Genomic DNA, 23,770 nt, shown 5'->3' on the forward strand with positions numbered 1-23,770 from the left:
ATCTATGAAGGTTTCAGGGTGGGAAGCACATGGCTCTTGCAAAGAGTGTAAATGACTGGTTCATAGCAGAGGCAGGTTGGCTGGGTACCACTCAGTGTTTGTCCCCAAGTCTTTCTCGGAAAGATCGAGAATGAAACAAATAACAGGTTTCCTCATTTAATTACTACACAGATGCTTTGCAAAGGCCTTTCTTAAAACCCTGTTCATTTCTTTGTTTCAACCACCACCTTGGTTTTAGAAAAATGAATAGATTATTTTAAGTCTGTACCCTGATGAGTAGCTTATCATGGGAAGTGGCTATTTAAGCTCAAGATGAGCTTGATGTCTAAGGATAAAAATAAAAACCATTTCAGATCAGCTCTCCGAGAGGAAAAAGCAAATTGTTTGCATTTCAAATTGTATAATTTCAGACCCTGAGGTCTTACCAGTGGGTTAAAAATGTATGTTTTAGTCTCCTCAAGTATGGCATTCAAGCCAAAGAAAATATATATGTTTTCATTGCAGAATTAAAATGCTTTTCTTAGTGCATCTGTTGTAAAGTTATATATTAGTCCCAGACATGGTTTACTTTCTAGGATGGTTTACAAGGTGATTATGATTAGAATCAGATGCCCCCATTTTAAATATTTAAAACTAAAATTTGATTTAAAAGGCTGGTCAGCGAGAACAGAAAATTCCGACTTTCTTTGGAATTGATCTGTATGCAGGCGCTGGCTGGGAGCATGCGAGCCTGTAAGTCAGCAAGGTTGTGGCTTTGGGGTAATGTTATCTGTCTCCAGCATTGGGGTCACAGGCCATTATGGGAATCCAGATGTTCTGAAACAAATACCCATTTTTCTGATTTCTAAAATGTGTTCCCCCATAACGAATAACCTGGAAGGCGGAGATATGAATGAGTGGCAAGTAAAGGAACTGCTGTAAGATGAGATTTTCTAATAAGACAGCCTTCTGCTCACCTAAGCATTTCTCCAGCAAACATTTATTTGAGATTCACTAGATGGCAGACACTGACTGGACACAGGAGAGCCAAAGGTGAATATGACGTGGTCCTTGTCCCCCAAATGCTCACCGTCTAACGGGGGAAAAAACATCCTTTATGACTGAATTTTGTTTCATATTTAAATAAATATCCACATCGTTTCTCACAGTAAATGGCCTGGCTGAAGTAAATTAAGAAGAAATTGTTCCTTCTATTTGAAAACGAGGGGTGAGTGAAGGTGGATGCAAAGAGATGCCTTAGACTAGCAGGTTGATGCACCTGCTCAGGGGTCCCTGGAACTGGGCCACCTGTGCCGGTGGTGAGCAGTGGGGGAGGGGTGGTGCACGGTCTGGGATTAGGGGTCCAGCGGGCCCACCCCAGGGCAGCTTCACTCACCACTGCGGCTCTGTGTGTTACAGTTCCCGGACCTTGTGACCCTGAGGACTTGATCGATGGGATCATTTTTGCTGCCAATTACCTTGGCTCCACCCAGCTGCTCTCAGACAAAACTCCCTCCAAAAACGTGCGCATGATGCAGGCCCAGGAAGCAGTGAGCAGGATCAAGGTGAGGGGGCGTGGTGGGCACGTGTGGGCACCCGAGCCATCCCGCGCTGTCACCCCATGCCTCATCTGTCTCGTCCCGAGGTTGGAGGAGAGTGGATCGGGATGGTGTTGCAGGCCGCGCTTAGCCATATACCTGCTAACAGTTCCAAACAGAAAAAATGTATGCTGGAGTCTTTAAGCACAAACACGATATATTTTGGTGGTTCTTAGTGGCTATTCTTGAGGAAAAGTACACACGATCATAAACTTTATAAAGTTGAGATGATGAGGAAGAACATCACCTTGAGTATTACGTCTCCAATGTGAAAGCTTTATCACTGCGTTTCCGCTGACAGCCGGAGATCAGTGACTTAAACACTGTGTGACAGTGTGGTCCAAGCTGGGTCTCATTGCTTCCAAACCGGTTGATCCTGTTCAGGCTGGATTGAACTGGCTTGCTTCAAGGAAGATGAACCAGTTGATCAAATCTAACCTGGCTAGTCTGAACAAGTCAGTGTGAGGCTAAGCCGGTTCAAACTAGTTTGAGCCAGTCATAACCTGTTTGAATCGGTTCTATCAAGATTCAAAAGGAGTGAGCCTGTTTGATCCAGGAAGAACCACTTTCATCTAGTGTAAATCATTCACAACTGGTTTGAATCAGCCACAACCAGTTTGATCCCGTGGAGCTCCAGATTCTCCACCATGATGCCAGTACCACCTAGACTCATGGACAAACCCAGGACTTCAGGGACATTTACAGTGCCAGCATGTCATTCAAGTGCCACTATGGGCCCTCAGCACCCAGAACCACTGGGCAGCCCCACTGGAACCACGAGGCCATTTTCACCCAGAGCCACAGGGATAGCATCACCGTGGAAACCCAGAACCAGGTATTTCAAGCAAGTTGGGCTAGGTTAGCACTCACCAGAATTGGGTTAATCCAGTTTCAACTGGTGAAAATTGATTCCCTCCTCTAGGAACCCTTCCCTTTTCCTTATCTTCTTGATCACACATTCCCCCGTTCCGTCCTGGTGTTTGTGTGGCACTGTGGAACAAGAAAGAAGCGCAGGTCAAAGGCAGGTACTGAGAGTCCTTAGTCAAGGAAACGATATTTCCGAAGCATTTATGTGTGCATGGCTGTGCAGGGTCTTGAGAGGGAGGGAAAAGAGCGATTTATGAAGTGAAATCCTTACCCTCAAATTCAGCAGCACCAATGAGAAATAAATCAGGCCAGCAAACATGCGTGGTGTACCCAAGGAGGAGAGAAGGGTGTGGACACTAAGTGCCACAGGAGTGCAGAGGAGCCCTTGCGAGGTGAGACGCCGCCTGAGAGCTCTAAGGGAAGAGGGAGCAACAATTCACAGAGGTCATCAGAGCAGAGGGGGTGCTTCCGGTCCTCCCACTCGAGCTGATTCCTCTGTTATTCACGTTCCCAGGCTCTGCCGCACCGTGAATATTAAACAAGGTCATATTTCCATTGATGCCCTAATCGTGATGACTTTGAGACCCCTGCTGCCCATTCTGCAGTTCCCCAGGGTGCCGTGTGAATGTCCCCAGGTCCCTTCTCACTGCTTCCTCATCAAGCTGTTCTCCATCACTCCTGTCGCTGGGACCTCCATGAGCCGCTGACCTCTCTGCACTTGTAACAGGCACTGCTCTCCCAGGCTCGGCACTGACCCTTCCCTTAACCATCCACGGTACAGAGAGCCCATGCTGCGACTTTCGGTACTACTACTGCTGACATTTTACGAATTAGGATGCATAAACCAGAGAGTATTTTCAGCCACACCAAGGGTGGCTATTGTCACAACACCCGTAGGCCAGCCCCAGTGTCAAGATTCCCAACAGGAACCTCTTCCATGTATCAAGCACCCACCCTACTGCTTCATCCAGGATGTACAAACCTTGTCTGTGCCTCAGAGGCCCTGCTGCCACTAGGCCCACTTCTGTGGTGTTCATGTCTTCTCCCAAAAGTAGCCTCTTCCAGGGTGATTGACAGTGGGGAGGTCCACTTCCTCCAAGGGAAGTCCCACCCTTACCCACAGAGATGCATCTTACCTTGTATCTCCCAACAGGACAGCTCATGACAACCTTTGGGTCTTTAAGCCTCAGTAAGGTTGCTGGTAGCATCAGGTTCCTATTGAGCTCCCCATCCAAGCTTGGCCTAATTCCTTTTCATTGTCTCCCCTTATCATAAAGAGGTGACATTAATACACCCAGATCTCCCCACAGTCTTCTCCTTAATTTAGAATCTATCGGGCACAACGTTCAAAACGAGAACATACAACGCTGTATGAAAGAACAAGCTTCCTGTCTTAATTCATACACAGCAAAGAACTTTAAAAACCAAGTCTTTAGGGACATAGTTCTGACTCCTCATGTCCCACAGTCACCAAACAGCATGTTATGATTTTATGAAGTTAACATTTGTTAAGTAGAGCCCCAGGGCGCCAGATGGTGAGCAGAAGACCACAAGAGAAATTGAAATAGAATCCCACAACTAGAGGGACCTGCAACTAAGATATACAACTGTGTACCAGGGGGTGGGCCAGGGGGGTTGGGAAATAAAGCAGAAAAAAAAAAAGATTGGCAGCAGTTGTTAGCCCAGGTGCCAATCCTTAAAAAAAAAAAAAAAAGAAAGAAATTGAAATAGAGAAGTTATTACCCACAAGTCCTGAGGAACCAGCACACCTCGAGGGCCCACCAGGTGGGTCAAGGGAGGGTGCAGGCAGAGCGGGAGACAGGACCTAGGGCACATTCCTTTATTAGGGTCTGTGCGTGGTGAGCTTTGGGGTTCCCAGGCTAAGACCAGATTGGTCAATTCAAACCAAAAAGCGGCATTTGGGTGAGCTCCATGGGGGTCTTATCCAAGGGGCACACAAGGAAAAGGCCTGGGAGAGGGGAGACTGTTTTTCACAGGGGCTTTTGTAAGTGTCGTATCAGGAACTTGCATTTGCTTATGACTCTGTGGGCCGTTATCTAGGGCATGGGTTTGCATGAGGGGCTAGTGTCATTTAAGGTCACCGCAGGCCGCTTGACCAAACAAAATGGATGCCGAGGCAGCAATACCACAGAATAGCTCAGCTAAACTCTCTACACAGCACTTAGTTCCCAGGTCAATGGTGCCATTAGCTTCGCCAGTACCGATGGGAGTGCAAGGACCTAGCCTTATTCGGTGGCTGTCTGACAACCAGGGACCACCTCCAAAGGGGGTGTTTGGAAATGGGCAAGGGGCACTTTTGGTTGCCACAGTGTCGGGGGCATTTTTAGTGGCATGAGTGGGCAGAGCCAGGGATGCTCGACACTCTGTGATGGCCAGGATGAGGCCACAGGACAAAGATTTCTCTCCTGCACACAGCCGAAGGGTCCCCCCACCTCCATCAAGGAACACAACCCGGACCCATTCCGGTGAGTCCTCCAGAACAAAGCAGCAGTGCCCCCTAAAAGATGTACTGAAGAAACTGCGTATTGCTTTGAGGTTAGTTGTTCCTAGCGTCTGTTGATCAAGGTTTCAAACGTCATCAGGTTTCCTTCTGCGCATCTTGTTTATTGGCCTCCTGACTGGTGGCCCTGACTCCTGCAGGTGGAGTTCCTCTGTCTTTCCACTGCCCTGTGACACATGTAGTACTCCATGACCTTGAGGGCGAGCAGGCACAGACACATCACCTGCCTGACGTGAACCAGTGCTCAGGGGAGCTCCAGCATCCTGGTGTCAGATCCCACCCAGTGCTGAGTGTACTGTGAATTTTATCTTCTGATTTCCACAGTGGAATCTGAGAGTGTTGTTTTCTCTTCTTTTAAAGTCCAGCTCCCTGGTAAGAAACCAGAAGTTTTATTTTGAAGCTTTGAAGGATTGGTATCCAGAAGTTCCACTGTTCATTCAAACAAAAAATTAGATGTCTCTGTCCATCAGAACAAGCAGGATTGATCATGAATCCATTTTAGACCTGCCTAGAGCAGAGGAGGCATCTGGAAAACATATATTTATTTCTACAGCAAATTACTGTAGTGTGAGGAATTCATTACAGAGTGTAAAATTAAATGGTTACATTTCATTTATAAGCATCATTTTACACTGCGCTTCTATGATTCTGAAGGAACTATTGCCTGTCATTAAATATTTTCTGCCTTGTGTTCCTTTTATATCCATTGCAATGCCCATCAGATTGTTCGACTTTACACCCAGCCTGACACTTTTTCAAATTGTCAGTGGAGATGGCTCTGTTCAGACCCCTGGTTATTTCTGAAAGTTACTGTGTCAGGAGTGTGTACAGAGACCTCATCGTCTGCTGAGGGAACCAAGGGACCCAGAGCGTTTATCCAGATCAGTCGGGATGGGCTTAAGGGGAACTGTGGTGCCCACACGTGCCTAGGAGACACCTTTCTTTAGGGGAGGTGGCGCTACAATTTTTTCTAAAGAGAGGCTGACCTTTTAGGAATGAGTTATTCTAGGCCACTCCAGAGATGCAGAGCAGAATGAAGCTGCAGATTTTATAGTGTCCATCCAGGAAGGAAGGGAGGCAGAAAACTCTGGATTGATTTAGAAATCCATTTAGCAATATCCTCACCACAAACTGATGAGTAATTTCTGCCCTGGTGCTCCCACCAAAACAAAAGGGGAGAGTTTCCTCCTTTCCTTCTGATTCTGTCTTCCTCCCTCACTCCCCATGGGGATCCCCGTGGTGCCCTCTGTCTTTCCTCTGCCTACACTGTTTGTTTGACCCGGTGGATGCGAGTGAGGCCTCCCTCACTGTGTGTCCAGCTGTGGCCGTGATGTTCATGGTGCTTTGTCTCTCAGCAAACACCCAACCTGAAGCTTCCGTTTCCATTTCAAAGCGGTCTTTAATTTCTGTTCTGTTTGTTGATTGTGTTGCTTGTCACTCACATAGCAGCAGCTGTGTACTGGAATTCAATATTGCTTATTGGATTTACACTTGGAGTTTGGAGAAGTATGATTTTCTTAACTGAACAAAGAATTTACAGATTTATTTTTTTTTTTTTTTGCCAAAAGGAAAAGAATTTGGAGTTGTGGTTTGGCCACACATTTTCTACTGAATGTGAAAAGAAAACAAAGCAATTTGGCTCAGAGAGCAGACTGTCCCTATGCAGGTCCCTGTGATGGGCGTCTTAGGAGATAAAAATTAACCAAGAGCCAGTCTTTGACCTTGAGAAGCGTGCAGTCTGATAAGGGAACCAAGAAGAGCGTTTAGGTAACAAGAATGCAAGGCAGGCTGAGGAATCTGAAATTAAAAGGCTTTTCCATCTACCAAAATGTAAGAAATAAGATGCATCTGAATGCAGCAGCAGAATTAGAAGACATCAGACGTTTGTTAGGTTTTTTTTTTCATCTTTGGACCCCCCCCCCCCCAACGTATCCTTTCTGCCTTTGTTCATCATTTTTGCGAAGAAATAATATCCCTGCAGGAGGCCCCATGCAGTACAGCAGTGGTTCTTGAAGTGGGCTCCCCAGACCAGCCGTATCAGCATCACTGGGAATTTGTTAGAAATTCAGATTCTCAGACCCCACCCCAGTCAGAAATTCATGGCAGGTGGGGCCCAGGAATCTGAGTTTCCCTAAGCCCTCCAGGAGATTCTGACATAGCCTACAGTTTGGGAACCACTGCCTTAGAGAAGATAGACCATCCGGCCTGATGGAGCATCTTTTCTCCAACTGCGCTCTGTACATTCCAGCAAAGCCAACTGATAGCAAAACAGCTCAAGAAATGCTGCAAAATAATCTCCTCTTTGGATATTTGCCACCTATGTTTTCCTGTCAAAGGCTCTGAGAAGTCCTGTACTAAGGAGATTGAATTTACATTAACAAGAAGCTCCATAATTATTTGAAGAGAGAATATGGTACCACTGTGTGATACCTGTTAAAGTCTCGTTGCTAGAATTTTCCAGAACATGTTTGGGGAGAAACTTCTGGGAGAGCTTTGCCCTACATGCTGTCAGTGTCTAAAGTGCCCTAGATGGAGACCCTCCCTCCCCTGAGTGTGCAAATCATGCCTGGCCCCATCTGGAGAACAGACCGGAAGCCATTGCAGCCAGCTCACTTGTCTTCCTCTTTCTCCACCACATCTCAGTGCTTCGTTCCACCCTCGTTCCCGCCTCCTTCTCTGCTATTCAGCCAGAAGGGAGAGTGACCTCCTGGCTCCCATTGGAGCCGTAGAAACTGCTTCCTGTCCACACACACTCTATGTCTCCATTCTTTCTACATTTGGGGAGTTTGCGTAATTAGCTCACAAATGGTGTTTTGATATTTTCAGGTCCATGCATTTTTGTAAGGAACCTTCATTATCAAATATTCTTATATCTGTCTTTACTAGCCTATCCCCCTAAATCAGCTTTCTCCATTCTTTTATGATTTTCTTTAAAAGTAAAAATTATGAGTTAATTGTAGAATTCAAATTTCTATTATTGTAGCCTTAAGCCACGTACTTTCCCATGTGACTTGAAGAAGTCTGTGGTCAATAAAGAGGATACCGACACTTAGAGCAGACCCTTCATGTACGTTATCTCCTTTACTCCTCAAAATGAAGGGGGTGGGGAATCCTATAAGGTAGGTATTATTAACCCCATTTTACAGACAATCTGAGAATTTTATAGATGAGAAACTTGCCCAGCTTACACAACTAGCAGTTTGGAGTACAGAGTGAGATTTCCAGGGTTGGAATCTCTATTCTGCCACTTAAGCACTATGTGAACTTGGGCAAGTTAATTAGCCTCTCTGTGCTTCAGTTTCCACTTTTGAAAGATGACAATAATGTAGTGCCTGCCTCATAGGGTTACTCTAAGCTTTTACATTGATACACGTAAACATGCTTAGGATACTGACACAAAGCAAGTGCTCAATAAATGTGAGCTGTGGAAGAAAAGCTAGAACAGTTGGGAGAATGACCAGCACGACTAACCTACAGGGTCTTAACAACAGTAACACTCAATACACATTGTGGATTGAGTGATTGGGTGGACACTGCCACAGTTTACGTCCTTTGCATCACAGCCCGCTGGGTGGTGAGCCGTCACTGATCCTGTGAAACACGAGGACTTGAATGGATGTTGTCATTCCTCGCGTTAAGATGCATGCTGGCCTTCTGCTTCTCTTGGACTTCTCTGCTGCTCCAGTTTCTCGTTCTGCCTCCAACCCCCTCATCATTTCCAATGTTATGTCTAAGTTTTTAATTCTACTTTGTTTCAGGGCACTTGAATATCATCGATGATTTAAAGATGGTATTACTCAAAGTGCATAAAATATTTTTAACTTCATAAACGTCATTTCAGAATCCTTTCATGAAACTCAGTTTGCCTTTTGGATCCTTTTCCTTATCACTCATTCCAGTAAAAAATAGAATTTGGGCATTCCATTGGTGGCAGACTTATTTTCCTTTGAAAGGGCCCTTTCAAATATCTCATTCCTAGAGTGAAGAATTTTGACCAATAGCTTTTAGGTTTGGGTATCAAAAATAATGGGAATTCTTACATTACTGTCATATCATTTCAGGGGAAGTGGTAGAAAACAAACAGTATTAGGATCTCACAGCAGTCATTTATCATGAGGGTTATAACTGACACAGGTTGGAACGTGCCCCAGCAGGGCTCTCGGAGTCCACACTGGCATGTGTGTGGTGTGGCGTAGCATCAACCCAGGGCCACTCCTCAGGGGTGGAAATGCTTCCTCTGTCACGCTCAGCAGTTAAGATTACACTTGCAGTTGCTGCCTTTAGACTTTTACAGAGCAGACTGTTCACGGTGAACTCATGACCACCAGTGAGAGCTGTGGGGTGGCTGTGTGGGAGTGGGGCTGCCCTCGTGTCCTGGGTGTACCAGAGAGGAGCTGTTTGGTGTTCGGGTGGCTGACTCATCCAGTTTCTCCACAATGAGGTAGTCCAGACAACACATTTTAGTTATTAATGAAGTAGAGATGCGCTGCTGACAGCTAAAGATCTTTTCTACCAGGTGAGTATGAAGGAATGTGAGAGAGCAGTTCCTTCTCCACCCACTCCCATCACCACAGCAGCCTTCGTGGTTTGGCCATTGACTCACCACTATTCGTACGAGATCTGTGTATATATAGCAAGCCTTACCAAAAGACAAGAAATTGCCTCCTGACAGAGATAAATTATAATCATAGAACAGCAAGCACAAATGTAGTGCTTCTATTGCACCAGGTACTGTTCTAAGAGCTTTGCATATATTTATTTTATCCTCAAAACAGCCCTATGAGGTAGGTACTATTTTTATCCTTATTTTACGGATGAGGAAACTGAGGCACAGAGACTTTAAGTGGCTTGCTCCAAGTTACACAACTCTAGGTAGCAAAGCCAGGATCCAGTTTTAGACAACCTGGCCCCAGAGTCTCTGCTTTTATCGCTTATGCTATCTTCTACTTATAAGAAAAAGGGGGACTATTACATCCATTTCTAGTTAGTGATAGGCTATATTAATATTACACAAATTTAAGGCAGGAAGTATTACTAGAGATAAAGAAGGAGAACAACAGAAGTATCAATTCGACAGGAAGGCATAACCATCTTAAATACATATGCACCTAATAACGTAGACATAAAATAGATAAAGCAAAGATTGACAGAACCAAAAGGAGTCATGGACAGATACACAGTAACACCTGGAGATTCTAACATACTTCTCTCAATAAATGTTGGAACAAACACAAAAAAAATTAGCAAGTACGTAAATTTGAACAATACTCTTAACCAATATAATTGACCTCATTGACATTGATACACCATTCTCAACAACTGCAAATGTGTCTTTGGAAGTCCACACAACACATGCACCAAAGTCAGTCATGTTCTGGGCCATACAGCTAAGACTCATCAAATTTCAAAGAATTGAAATTAGAATATGTTCTCTGACCATAGTAGAATTAATTCAGAAATCAATAACAAAAAGATGACTAGGAAATCCTCAGATGTATTAAAATTAATAACACAATTCCAGTAATCCAAGTTTCAAAGAAGAAGTCTCCGTGGAAATTACAAATGCTTTGAATGAAGTGATAATTAAATTACAACATGTCAAAACTTGTGGGATACAGCTAAGCAGTACTTAGAGGGAGATTCATAGCTTTAAATATATCAGAGAAGACAAAAGTGTCAAAATCCATAGTTTAAGTTCGTCTCAAGAAGCTGGAAAAAAATCAGCAAATTAAGCCCAAAGATAAGTAGAAGGAGATACAAATATAGGCCGAAATCAATCAAATAGAAAATAGGCGTGCAATAAAGAAAACCAACAGAACCAAAACTTGACTCTCTGAAAACAGCAATGGGATTAAGTATAAAAGCACCTCAATACATTTTCTTCCTCCTACTGCCCTGCCACCAACTAAATTCTCAACTAGGAAATTGATCATAGAGTGGGATTGTTTTTAAGTCAGTCCTCCTCCCACAGAAACGCCTGATACCACGATCAATATTAGTTTGTCGATTCCCTTTTCAACTTTGAGTCTGCAGATTCTCTTCTAACTGTTCTCCTGTCTCTGTTTGTTCCATGCTAAGCAGATGGCCCAGAAATTAGCCAAAAGCAGGAAGAAGGTGCAGTACAAATAACGTCATCAGCTTGGTGTTCTGCCTGTTCTTTTCATTTATTTATGTTTTGCCTTCTTATTTCGTGTTTTTGTTTTCTGCATCCAGCAAGTTTTTGTTCAGATTTCTTTTTGAACCGCCCCATAAGCCAACGTTTCTCAAAACTCAGTTGCCTAAAAGTGGCTGTTTTCTGTTGCTCATTAGTCATTTCACTTCAGAGGAACGACAGGGAGCAGATTGGAGACGCTAAATGAATCGTAGAGTCGTGCGAAAGTTCCCACCGTCCAGGAGCATTAATGTCGCAGGGACCCGGGTCTGTTCAATTACGGTCATGTCTGATTTGTGGATTTCTCAGATTGCTGGATGCAAAAAAGAAAACTCGCTAATAACCACACGTGTGCGGAGTTAAACCCTAAGTGAACCAGACTGGTGTGCTTTTTTGGTCGTGGGGCTTCTAGGTGCTTATGAGCTACCCCGGGATGTTGAAGCACTGGGGCTCTGTCTTCCTGGGGTGGCTTCAGGAGTGGGTCCTGCTTCTGTGTTGCTGTGGTGGTGTGTGAGCACGGAGACTCTCTTACCAGAACTGCCAGGAGGACTTCATTTGCACCTGCTGTAAATGTGCTCCCCCATCTCTCGAGCAGGTGCAGACTCTAAGTGACTTCTCCAACGGCCTGGGATATGACTCACTTGCCCTTATTCCTTTAATCTGTTGGGCTCAGAAGCCCTTGCAGAAAGGGCCGTTCATGATCACTGTTCATCAAGTCAAATCTGCTGCAGCGAGTTACTGCTTCTGCAGGGGAAGAAGCAGGTGGCATCCTGCATTCTCCCCGCTAACCTGGAGGTGCTAACTCTCATGCACGTGTCCATCCTCTGTGTGGCCCCTTCAGCTTTGGCCGTCCAGCCCTGGAGTCTGCATTGCCGTTCTGGTGACTGTGTCCCTGTGCCTCTGTGTGTGAGCTAACCTTGCTCCCAGGCACCCAGGTCAGAGTAACATATTAAACTTTCCCGTGGTGTATGTTTCTCCTCAGGCTCCTGAAGGTGAATCTCAGCCAATGACAGAGGTGGATCTCTTCATTTCTACCCAGAGAATCAAAGTATTGAATGCCGACACACAGGTATTAGTCAGCTCCCGCCTTTCCCCGGGGGGCCCTCAGAGACTGCGCCCATGTCTGCAGAGCCGCTGTCCCCAGGGGCTGGCTTTCGTACAAGCTAGAAGGTGGTGTCTGCAATGCCTACCTGGGAGGAGAAGGGGGGATGACTGTTTTCTTGAAGATCAGAGGAAAAGATAAACCATGGATGTTGTTTGCTAATAATTCTCAAATTTTTTATTAGATGATTCATGAACTTGTACAGATTAGTGTTTTAAGAAATTTTAAAATCACACACACACACAAACAAAATACAACCATCACATGTAATTTTTTCTTGTGGGCTTTTTTTTTTTTTTTTACTTCTCCAGCAGAGATTCCACTGGTTGTGAAATGATTGACGTTTCTTTTCATATACTGCAGGCCACTTCCTGCCCTGGGTTATCATTCGCCAAGGGAATTGTCCCCAGGCCTGGGTGGGTGCATGTAAATCTGCCAACAGGGTCTTTGCAGTGAGTCCCGGGGCCCCTCTGCATGGGGACCACACTGGGCTGGGCTGAGGGGTGGCACACTCTCTCGTGGGTCATTCGATGCTGCGCTGGACATCCTTCCTCTCCCTTCCGCCCTCCAGGAGACAATGATGGACCACCCTCTGCGGACCATTTCCTACATCGCAGACATTGGGAACATCGTCGTGCTGATGGCCCGCAGGCGGATGCCCCGCTCCAACTCCCAGGAGAACGTGGAAGCCTCCCACCCGTCCCAGGATGGGAAAAGGCAGTACAAGATGATCTGCCACGTCTTCGAGTCTGAGGACGTAAGGGTGGCCTCCCCTGATCTCCCTGCATATAGCTTGAGCTGCCCTTGGGTGGCCTTATTCTCTCTCTTTATTTCTTAGAACCTGAATCAGCCTAATTAGTCACACATGAAGCATTTATCAAGCACTTACTATGTGACAGGCAGCGTTCTAGAGCTAGGGATTCAAGGCTTAGCAAAACAGATGAAGAGTATTCATTGTGAAGGTTGTAGGGAGACAGAAAAAAAATAGAAAAACGTACTGAATATCAAATTAGGTAGTGGGGAGTTCAATAAGGAAAAATAAAACTAGGTTAGAGGATAAAGGGAGGGGCCATTTCAGGGAGGGCGAACAAAGTCCTCTCTGAGGAGGTGACATTGGAGCGGAGACCTGAATAAAGTGAGAGTGAGGAGAGAGCAGGTGCAAAGGCCCTGAGGCAGGGACCTGCTGATGTGGTTTGAGGAAAGACACAGAGACCAAGCCGCTGGAGAGTTTAGAATGAGAAGAGTGAGGGGAATGCAGTCAGACCTGAGAGGGCCTGAGCAGGTCTCACGTGTCACTAGAGCATTTTGGAAAGACAATTCTCAGTTGTGCAGGACTGCCCTGTGGACTACAGGAACCTTGGGATCCCTGCCCTTACCCACTCCCAAACCTTATGATAACCAGCTGCTCCTCCTGTCACAAAGCCAGTGATTCCTAACCCCCATCTCTCCAGGTGATAAGGTCGGCAGAGAAAATTAGTTTACAGCAGAGGCGGGGCCCGTTCGGCCTACTTCCTGAGTTGTTCCTGGATGTGCTGTTGAGGCCACCAGGCTTCAAGCTGCATGAGCACTCGAGCTTCTCCTAAAGCTTGGCGGGCCTTGAGAGCTCCCTTCTAGGCCAGGAGCCGCAGAGCCCCCAAGAGGGCATGTCAGTTCTGTTGATGTGCTCGTTTGTCCTCCAGCCAGAGGCTCCATGAAGTGAGCAGAGAGCCCTTATCTATTTAAAGAAAATTGCCTGTAGTAGCCTCGGCTCCTTAAAAGGGGCCATTTTTCTCCAGGAGAGAGTTCATCTAGCTGCAGGAAATTGCCTTCCTCACACTGCTCTTCTCCGGGGAGCCAGAGCTGTCGTGGCTGCAGCCACAGACATGGCGAGACGCTTAGACTTTTTGCACCATCCTTTCCTGGGCTGGTTCTGTAGAAAGCGGCCCCAGGGACAAGGATGCTGAGAAGGCGGAGAGCCTGAAGCACCTCTCCCGGCCGCTCTCCCAGCTGTTCCTTTAAGACTGTGGCCAGGCTTGCAAACTGAGGCAAAATGAGTTTTAGAAGGTGCTTGGAAAGTTCCAGAAGAGTCAAATGTAGAGTCTCAAGCCTCCTGTGTCCTGCAGGCCAGTGAAAGGTGGAGTTAGCGCTGCTCCCCAGGCGCCAGCATCCCTGATGACCCTCAGCCACCTCCACCAGGCTTGGATCTCCCAAGGAGGGGTTTCTGTTCCCTGGGGTCCCTGGGGGGCGGGGGGAAGATGATAAAAGGAAAGGCTGGGGAAGCCAGAGTTAGGACAGAAGTGAACCTGGGAATCTTACCCCTTTGCTTTGGAAGGAAGGATGGAAGAGGAGCATTGGCTCCAGACCTGGGAGTGCTGGACATGAATCCTGCCTCCATGTGCAAGCGTGAGGCCTCGACGCTCCTGTGCAATAGTCGTGCCTCCCTTGTTGGGCTGCTGTGTGGTGCCAGCAGATACTCGGATAGCGTATGAATATCAGGCTGGGCGTTCGCCAAACGCATCCATTAACGATGGTCAGCAAGTCCACTGGTCGTGTTCTCAGCATGTATTTTTCAGCCCGTCTGTCCACACGTGCCTCTGATGCCTGAAGCGATGCCTCACTCCCTTCCAGTCTTATAGCAGAAGACAGGGTGGTGGGCCCTGAGGTGACTTGTGGCGTGTGAAGGCACCAGATTCCCAGAGTGAGAAAAGTTAAACGTTTCTTTTCCCACGGCCAGCCACCCAGAAAGTTCTGATTTCGCGATTATTTGGCTGCTTTTAGCAAAAATTAGGAAAGATAAAGAAATGAGAGTAGAACTGTGTGTGTGTTGAAAGCATCACTCCAGAGATCTTTTTTTCTGGTGTTTTTCCACCCATTAGAATTTCACAGAGAGGCTGCCAGGATTCAGCCCCCACACACTCCCTTCCCAGGGGGAGGGCAGCTTCCTCTCTCAACTCCGTTTCCTGATCTGTCCGGTGGGGACAGTAAGACAGATCCACAATTCCAAAGTCTAAAGAGTCCTGAGAAACTGAAGGAATTTTCATAGTCAGTTGACTGGTAAACGAGCCCTGAACTGCCGTGAGGCAATTTATAAGGTTTGTCTGGCTCACAGTGGATCTTACACATTTTGCTGTGGGAATATTACTGTGTTCATTTATAGGGCACTTCCCTAGGCCCTAAAAGGGTTATTACACTATGTATAATATATGTACCCTGTTACCTTTCTAAAATCTGAAGATTTCTAAATTCTGAAACACCGTTAGCCTTAAGAGCTTGGGGTGTGGGCTTGTGGACGCGTCATACTGAAGATCAGCCACAGACGTGATGTGAGGTCCTTGCATAGCATTTAATGCGGCGCAGGCACATAAGAAGTGCTCAGTGCTGCTGGCTATCTGAGTCATCGTGTTGGTTAATCAATTCAGGGAAACATTATCAAAGTCCAGTGCAGGAGAAAGAACAATGGAAGGAGAGTTCCCATCCTGTGAGCTGTGTGACCTTGAGCAGGTTGCTTTCTGTCTCTGGGCCTCAATCTTACATGGAAAGTGCAGGTTCGGACTAGATCGGGGTTCTTAACTCTGTTGGTCCCAACAGTCCCTTTTCACAACAGATATTTTGTAATGTCCCATTACTATCCTGAAATGAAATTCACAGATAATATAACTTCCCCTTTTGAAAATTTTGTCACAAAATAAAGTAACGCCATAAATGTTACACGAAGGATAAATAAAAGGAAAGCAAGCTAAAATAAAATTATACTTACTACACTGTATAAATGCCTGGGCCCAACCATTCCAGAAGGAATAATGGAGTTACCGGATGCTTAAACCTTCTTGATTAATAAGTCTGGAAATGAGAATACAGTATTCAGCTGAATATTGTAACCTCTTTCTATTTGACATTTTGAATTGAGGACTAAATAAGAAATAAGTAAATAGATAGACACACACAGAGAATCGCCCACAGGACAGCAAAGGTGCAGGCTGATAATTGTATTCTTGGAAGGTTCAGTGTGTATTAGAGCTGTGCAATTAAAGTCTTTGTGTTTTTATATTGATTAGAGTTGAGTCCCGGACTCAGATAATTAGACACAGGTGTTGTGTATGCATGAACGTCCAGTGGGATATTTCAAAATTGTACAGGCTGTAGAATGACTCACTGTGTAGGACTGTCCTTTGCATGGCAGTAAGTCCCGCATCTCTGACTTCTGTCCACTGAATACTAGTAGCTTCCTCAGGATCATTGTCATAATCAAAAATGTCCCCACTGATTTTGAAAGTGACCTCCAGCAGGCGTTAGTGCCCCAGGTTGCCCCACTGGCCTGGCGGATTCCAGAGGCTTCCTAGCCCCGAGGAGGCCCAGGCCGTCCACCAGCAGCTGCCCTGCTGACCTCCGCCCTCCCTCTCTGCTGCTATCTAGGCCCAGCTGATCGCACAGTCCATTGGGCAGGCCTTTAGTGTGGCATACCAGGAATTCCTCAGGGCAAATGGGATTAACCCCGAAGATCTCAGCCAGAAGGAGTACAGTGACCTGCTCAACACCCAGGACATGTACAACGACGACCTGATCCACTTCTCCAAGTCGGAAAACTGCAAAGATGTAGGTACTTTCCTCCAGGCTGGGCCCGCTGGCAGGAGCCCCAGGGAGCACAGGGCAGCCCCGCTGTGGAAGGGAGGGCGGGACAGGGGTGAAGAGTGTGGTATTGGCAGGGCCTTGCTAAGGGCTCAGGCCCATCCCTGGCTCCTCACACATGAAACCGTATTATTAAAGACAGCTGTGGAGGGCATCGCCCATGAGGCACAGCATCCTCTGCTCCGAGCAGTCCTGGGCTAAGATGTGGGTGAGATCCAGAGGCGGACAGGACCTGAGCATTGCCCTTACAAAGCTCACAGTCTAGGAAAGGGTGCCAAAGAAAAGTTAGATGATGGTGCTGAGCACAAGCACTAGTCAGACAACTGTGCCTGGCAGAATGGAGCCGAACTGGGGTTTCCAATGATATATGCTATGCTCCTCCAGAAATGGCCCCGTTGCTTCAGACCGAGCTCTGCAGGAGCATCTGAAGGGAAACGGCCATCTGAGCTATCTAGAGGTTGGATATTTTTTGGAAAGTGTAGGAGCATGCAGAGGGCTGGGCCAAATAATGGAGCATGAAGATCAGAAAGCTCAGGAATTGTCTGGGGAGCCAGGAATGAGGCAGCGTGGCTGAAGCAGGGCATGTGTGTGGGAGAGGGCATGAAGAGGTGTGGGGTTTGGGTCGGAACTGGAGGGCCTGAAAGTCCAGCTGAAGGGCTGGGACTTTAACAGGAGAAAAGAACCTTCCTGAGAAAGTGATCTTTTTATCCCCTGATGTGTGTTAGGTCTCTTAGGTTCCCTAGAAGCAGAGCCTGAGACAAGGATTCTTGTTCAAGGGATTTTTGGGGAGTGTGCCCTCAGGAAAGAGCGAGTGGAGGCAGCAGGATGATGGGGATGCTGAGGAGGAATGTGGCCTCGCTGGAGATGAGCTTCATTCTGAGCCAGAGAGAAGGTCTGAGTCACAGATCGCAGGACAGGCTTGTTCCACGTTGGGCCAAGGGAGCTGGCAGGCTTTGTTCCCTGTGCCATGCAGCCACTGACACCAATTTGGACAGGGCTAATGTGTGTTCGGAGCTGTGATGAAATACCACACGCTGGGTGGCTTCAATGACAGAAATTTATTGTCTCACAGTTCTGGAGGCCAGAAGTCAGAGATCAAGATGTCAGCAGGGTTGGTCCCTTCTGAGGGCCACAGAGGATCTATGCCAGGCCTCTCTCCTTGGCTTGTAAACGGCCGTCTTCTCACTGCATCTTCACCCTGTCTTCCCTCTGTGCATGTCTGTGTCCAAATTTCCCCCTTTTTATAGGGAGACCAGCCATATTGAATTAGGGCCCACCCCAATGACCTCACTGTAACTTGATTGCCCCTGTAAAGACCCTATATCCAAATAAAGTCATATTCTGAGCTACTGGGGGTTAAGACTCCAACATATGAATTTGGGGGGTATATAATTCAACTCATAACCGGGGTATCTCTATTGGGCAGTTCCCCAGGAAGGGACCAGCTGTGCATTCTAGCAGCCAGAGGATGGGGACACAACTCGTGAAGGAGACTTTGTCAGGCCCCAACCGCCACCGCTACAGTATGCCTTCGAGCATGTGTGTATCTATGAAAATGAGTAAATAAATACACTCTTTGTGAGATGCTCCCAAGAAATGTCTTATCCCTCTGTGATGTCGCACACCTGACCAGGCTGCAGATATCCAAAACTAACTCCGTCTTCTCTGCCTGCCAGGAAGGCCACAAAAATTACGCATATTCAAGGCATGCTCTTCCTGTCTGCACCTCCAACCTTTTGGTTGCAATAACTTTAGCATCTTTTTTTGTTTTTCCTCAGCTTTTTTCTTGCAGAGAAGTGTTTCTGTAATGTATATTTATTTATTTTTAATTCAAGAATCTTAAAAGCTGGAGAGAATCTGTGAAGCACTATGGGATGGGGGAGCCTGTGCACAGAATCCGAAAGCCATTTCTGGAATCCATAACACGCCACCAGAGCTCCTACTGACACAGCCTCTTTCCCGCTCACTGGGGCTACAGAAAAAAACCCTGGTGCCCCTTGAGGTTGTATTGCCAAGGCAAGATTGCTTATGTTGAACAAGAATTTATAAAAGGGTGGGGCCTGTGTTAAATCATTTAGAAATCTTTTCTCACAACCCCAAATGCCATGGAGCACAGAGAAGACGGGACTCATTTGGGTTGGAGTCATCAGGGACCCGTCTATCTTCTTTAGTCAAGACAGGAAGAGGGGAAATGCGTTGATTTCTGTCGCTAGCCTGGATGGTTGCTGATTCAGGCTATCTAAGTGTGTTTCTCCTTCCAGGTCTTCATAGAGAAGCAGAAAGGAGAAATCCTAGGTGTGGTGATCGTGGAGTCTGGCTGGGGATCCATCTTGCCAACCGTGATCATCGCCAACATGATGCATGGTGGGCCTGCAGAGAAGTCTGGGAAACTGAACATCGGGGACCAGATCATGTCCATAAATGGCACCAGCCTGGTGGGCCTGCCTCTGTCCACCTGCCAGAGCATCATTAAGGTGCGTAAATGGGGAAAATCAGCTCTACTGTAGAACTGAAATGGCAGGAAGTGTGACTGCAATCCAGTCATTAGTATTTACGAATGTGTTCTGAGTGTCAGGCACTAAGGGGGACACAAACACAAAAGGCATGGACTTCCACTCAGGTTGTTCACCATCGAGTCACTATTTACAGATTCCTCCCTGAAATGGTTTTTAGATCAGGCATGGGATATTTGGCTCACGTAATAAACACTGCTTTCTAATACCGTGCCAACCACAGGCATCACTTGTCAATCACAGCGCTCTCTCCCGCCGAGCCCAGACTCAGCCCCAACAGAATTTTCCTCTGCTCAGTAATCCAGACATTCACTTATAGCCAGCTAGATGTACTTGAGGTGACTTGCCATCCCTGTTAAGAATCATGGAAACGCTTCAAGTTTGAGGACACCTTTTCCTTCCCAGGGACTATGGCTGTGATCCAGGTGCGTTTATCTTCCCCCAGAACCTGTGTAATGTGATCCACACGTGCTGGGTACCATAAGAAGGAGATTCTGGTGAAGTCTATGTTCTCATTCTCACCCCTGAACGTAATTACTTCTTGTTCAACCTGAGCTGATGCTATTGCATAAGGCTAAGAAGAGCTACTTAAAGGAAAATTAAATGCGAACATTTGAGGGGAAGAAATTGGATTTTCATCCTAGAAATGAAGCATCCGTGTAAGTCTTTGAAGCACATTGGAACCTGCTGATGGCATGGCCAGTGGGAACAAGAGTATTTTTCCTCCACTGCAGCATCTGTCGACCTCGCCAGCTCTGTACCCAGCACTGTGGTCCCACAGGCACACTGGGATCCAACGACTTTCCGTGATCCCTTGGGGTTTCCTGAAAGCCTGTTAGCTAGAATGTAGCTGCAAGAGAGAAAGAGAGAGTTCATCTAATAGTTATTCTAAGCAAAAGAAAATCACAAAAGCCAACATCCTTGGCCAAGGGTGTCATGGGGTGGGAGGTCAAGGTGAATGTGTGTATAGGATACAGAGATGGGTCCCTCTTTGTTTTTAATGAAATGGATTAGATTCTAATTCCTCGTAAGATAATCACACCCAGAAAGAAATAGTCTTCTCTGGCCTCATTTAATTTCTTTTTATTACATCTTACACTTAAATTCTACTTCTTGCTTAATACGCATTAAAGATAAAAGAATCTACTTGGAACATGCATATTCACTCACACATGTTTAATTGGGCCTCCGTTAGGTGCTGAGCTGAACTGTGGGGAAGCCAGAATGACAGTATGCACGTGGAGGATAATTTATCATTGAAAGAGTCCAGTGGGCCCTAATGGCAACATAGAGATGAAATGCTGTGAGCATTTAGAGGGTGCAGCGTCTTATCCTGTCTTGAAGGTGCACCTTGAAGGAGGAAGAGGGCGTAGGTGGGTGGCAGAGAGGAAGGGAGCCTTCAGGAGTTCCCGCTTAAATTGGTGGGCACTGGGCTGGCTTTGTGGCAGGAGAGAGAGGTCTGAGCCTGGCCTGGGAAGGCTGATGTGGTGGTGTGATAAGGTGGAGAGGCCAAGGGTGGGGAGGCAGGACCCATCCATGGCTGGCATCTCACTCCCACATGCCCAGGTTCACAGATGTGCTTTCACACCAGTGAGCAAGTTACTGCATGCCGGGGGTCATTACACACCTGCCAGATCTGAGTCACCTCCCTGCTCACGACAGACAGCCCGTGAGGGAGGGGACGGCAAACGCCTGGCTCACAGATGAGTCAGCAGAGGCTCCGCAGGCGTAGCTGACTTGCCCAGGACCCCCCAGCAGACAAACGAGTCCAAATCCCCCTCTCCACCCCTCCCTGCCCCTGCAGAGGAGATGAGCGAGGCTGTGAGAGCCAGGGGGGCAGCACTGACTTCCCCTGGTGCCACACGGGACTCAGCTTCTGTCCGATGGCTCACACGTCAAGGTGGAAACAGCTTGCTCAGAGCACCGTCTGAGCAATTTCCTGAGAGGAAAAGGTTTGTTTGAGCAAGTAGCTGACCTTTGATGTCTCTAAATGGAGTGTCTATGGAATCAGAAAATTAAAAGGCCACATAGTGATGGCCATATTAGATGTAACTAATGAAGATGGTGCGTAAGAAAAACAGTGCCTTTGTGGCGGCCCTCAGCAGAGAAGTGCTTAGCAGGGCAGGCCCCAATTAGGACACAGCTGCACTTCCTCAGGGCTGAGGGAAGCACGGCCTTGTCAAATGAAAAGATGTGACTGGCCACCCCATGGTCCTCCTCGGCCGCAAGGAGAATTCCACCACTGATTTCAGCTGGACTTGCCAGTACCAAATGAAGACTTTCAGTGAGTTGTACTGTTGTTTTTAAATTCTCTGGACAACACACCCTTTTTGCGTACACCTGAGCAGATGCTCACACTGCCCTCCCCCCACCCCCTTGGGCCACTGCTGGGGAAGGTTCTGGGCTTCTTCAAGGCTTTGCATTAGTATTGCTAGTTTCGGTGTTGTGTCTGTGCTCCCTGCAATGCGTTTAACAGGCAGCTCTCGTCCTGGTGGATCAGTGCTTTGCAAACTTTTATTTCAATCGTCTGGGAGTCTTGTTAAATGCAGGTTCTGATTCAGCAGGTCTGGGCTGGGTCTGCATTTTCAGCAAACTCCTGGATGATGACATCCTGAGTCTTCAGCTGTGCTTTGAGGATCAACAGTCTAAAGTGATAGATTCTGCATCTTACCACTTTAATATGTGTTGACTTTTTCCCCCTAGTTATGGGAAATAGAAGACATTTCTAGAATAGAATTATAGGTATTATTTTAATTGCCTTCTTCCCCAGCTCTTATTTGCCCTTCATTATTCCTAAAGCATGTGCCACCTAATGATGTTTCAGTCAACAACAGACCACATCTACGATGGTGGTCCCATAAGATCAGTACCACATAGCCTAGGTGTGCAGCAGGCTATACCATCTAGGTTTGTGTGAGTACACGCCATGATGCTCCCACAACCACGAAATCACCTAATGATGCATTTCTCAGAACGTGTGCCTGTCGTTAAGCAACGCATGACTGTGTTGGTAGGCAAAGCGTGTTAGCTTTCTGCTGTTCGTGCCATTGCCTCCGTGGTCCTGCCCTCCAGTTTTTTTCTTTTTTAAACTAGAGCATCACTTCTGCTTCCTTCCATGGGATCATCATGGTTCTGCTTTCCTGTTGCTATAGAGACCATTCCAACTTCTCTCCTCCCCCCTCCTCTCTTCCCTACCCTTCCTCTCCCACCATATTTCTGAATTGGCTGTACCATTCCACGGTTGTCATGGGGACAGAATGACCACTTATTTAATTGGCACCTCCGATAAAATGGTAGCTCAGAAATCAAAGTTAATGGGACCCAACTTGAAGCATTGATTAGGAACAGCAGAGCAAATGCATAGTTACTTCAAATTGCCTTCTCCCTAAGCCTCATCTTGCAACACATTTCCACAATCTAGAAATTCTTTCACCAAGGGACAAATCAGGCATCTTAAATCAATTCACACAAAAGGGAAGAAAACCCACAAGAGCAATGTGAACTCTTTAGGTAACATTGAGAAAATAGAGCCACTTTCTTGCTTTTTGGTCTGCATGTAAGGTTTTCCTGTACCTCACAAACATACCGGAACCATCCCAGTGGTCAGCAGGTATAAACATTGAAAGCAGATGGCTTTGTCTGAAGGGCTGTGATTCTAACAACATGCTCCTCGTTTTCAGCATCCTTCACTCGTTTCCCACAAATTCCTGGTCTCACGGTGTGTGATTGTGGCAAGAGGGAGGTGAAGGGACACACACCCTCTGGCTGTCCTGCTGTGTGCCCCACAGCTCGCCTCAGCTCCTGGAGGCCCAGCTCCACTGACTCCAAGTGCCTAACACATTTCCTGGCATGTTGCAAAGTGATCAATAAATACTCAGTGATTAAGTGAATGGGAAGGAAGCAGCACTCAAGGAAGAGAGAAATATATCCATGAATGATGTCTGAGCAGTCCCCCCACCAAAGGAAGCCTGTTTTTAATTTTAGAAATAGATGTTTTTAGACATAATGTTTATGATGTGGTGTTGTGAGCAAATACATTTAGGAAAGAAAGCAAAGCATGAAAAGGGGTGAAATCATAGAAATTAGAACTGGAAGGGCCCTTAGTGGTGTCACCATTTGTTTTGATAATGAGGACACTGAGGGAGAAGAAGGGTAGAGCGGAGTGTCTAAGGCGCCATGGCCTACAGTGACAGAGACACAACTTGAGCCCAGGTCTTTTTTTTTTTTTGAGGAAGGTTAGCTCTGAGCTAACATCTGCTGCCAATCCTCCTCTTTTTGCTGAGGAAGACTGGCCCTGAGCAAACATCCGTACCCATCTTCCTCTACTTTATATGTGGGATGTCTACCACAGCATGGCTTGATAAGCAGTGCGTAGGTCCACACTGGGGATCCAAACCAGCAAATCCCAGGCCACCGAAGCAGGGTGTGTGAACC

General features: G+C 46.7%; 1 protein-coding gene across 3 annotated transcripts in view; it reads left to right on the forward strand.

Annotated features, from left to right (window-relative positions):
• Nucleotides 1-23,770, forward strand: part of APBA1 (amyloid beta precursor protein binding family A member 1) — a 215,687-nt gene that overhangs the window by 181,393 nt on the left and 10,524 nt on the right. For 2 of the 3 annotated variants that reach the window (XM_046665141.1, XM_046665140.1), the window contains 6 exons: nt 1,399-1,544; nt 11,047-11,079; nt 12,099-12,185; nt 12,790-12,975; nt 16,611-16,790; nt 19,085-19,297. In XM_046665141.1, coding sequence (XP_046521097.1) covers nt 1,399-1,544; nt 11,047-11,079; nt 12,099-12,185; nt 12,790-12,975; nt 16,611-16,790; nt 19,085-19,297 — 845 coding nt within the window. The remainder of the gene's footprint in view (nt 1-1,398; nt 1,545-11,046; nt 11,080-12,098; nt 12,186-12,789; nt 12,976-16,610; nt 16,791-19,084; nt 19,298-23,770) is intronic. The other variant, XM_046665142.1, reaches the window with a different exon arrangement.

This window comes from Equus quagga, chromosome 6 (genome assembly GCF_021613505.1).
Source record: "Equus quagga isolate Etosha38 chromosome 6, UCLA_HA_Equagga_1.0, whole genome shotgun sequence".
Taxonomy (NCBI): Eukaryota; Metazoa; Chordata; class Mammalia; order Perissodactyla; family Equidae; genus Equus; species Equus quagga.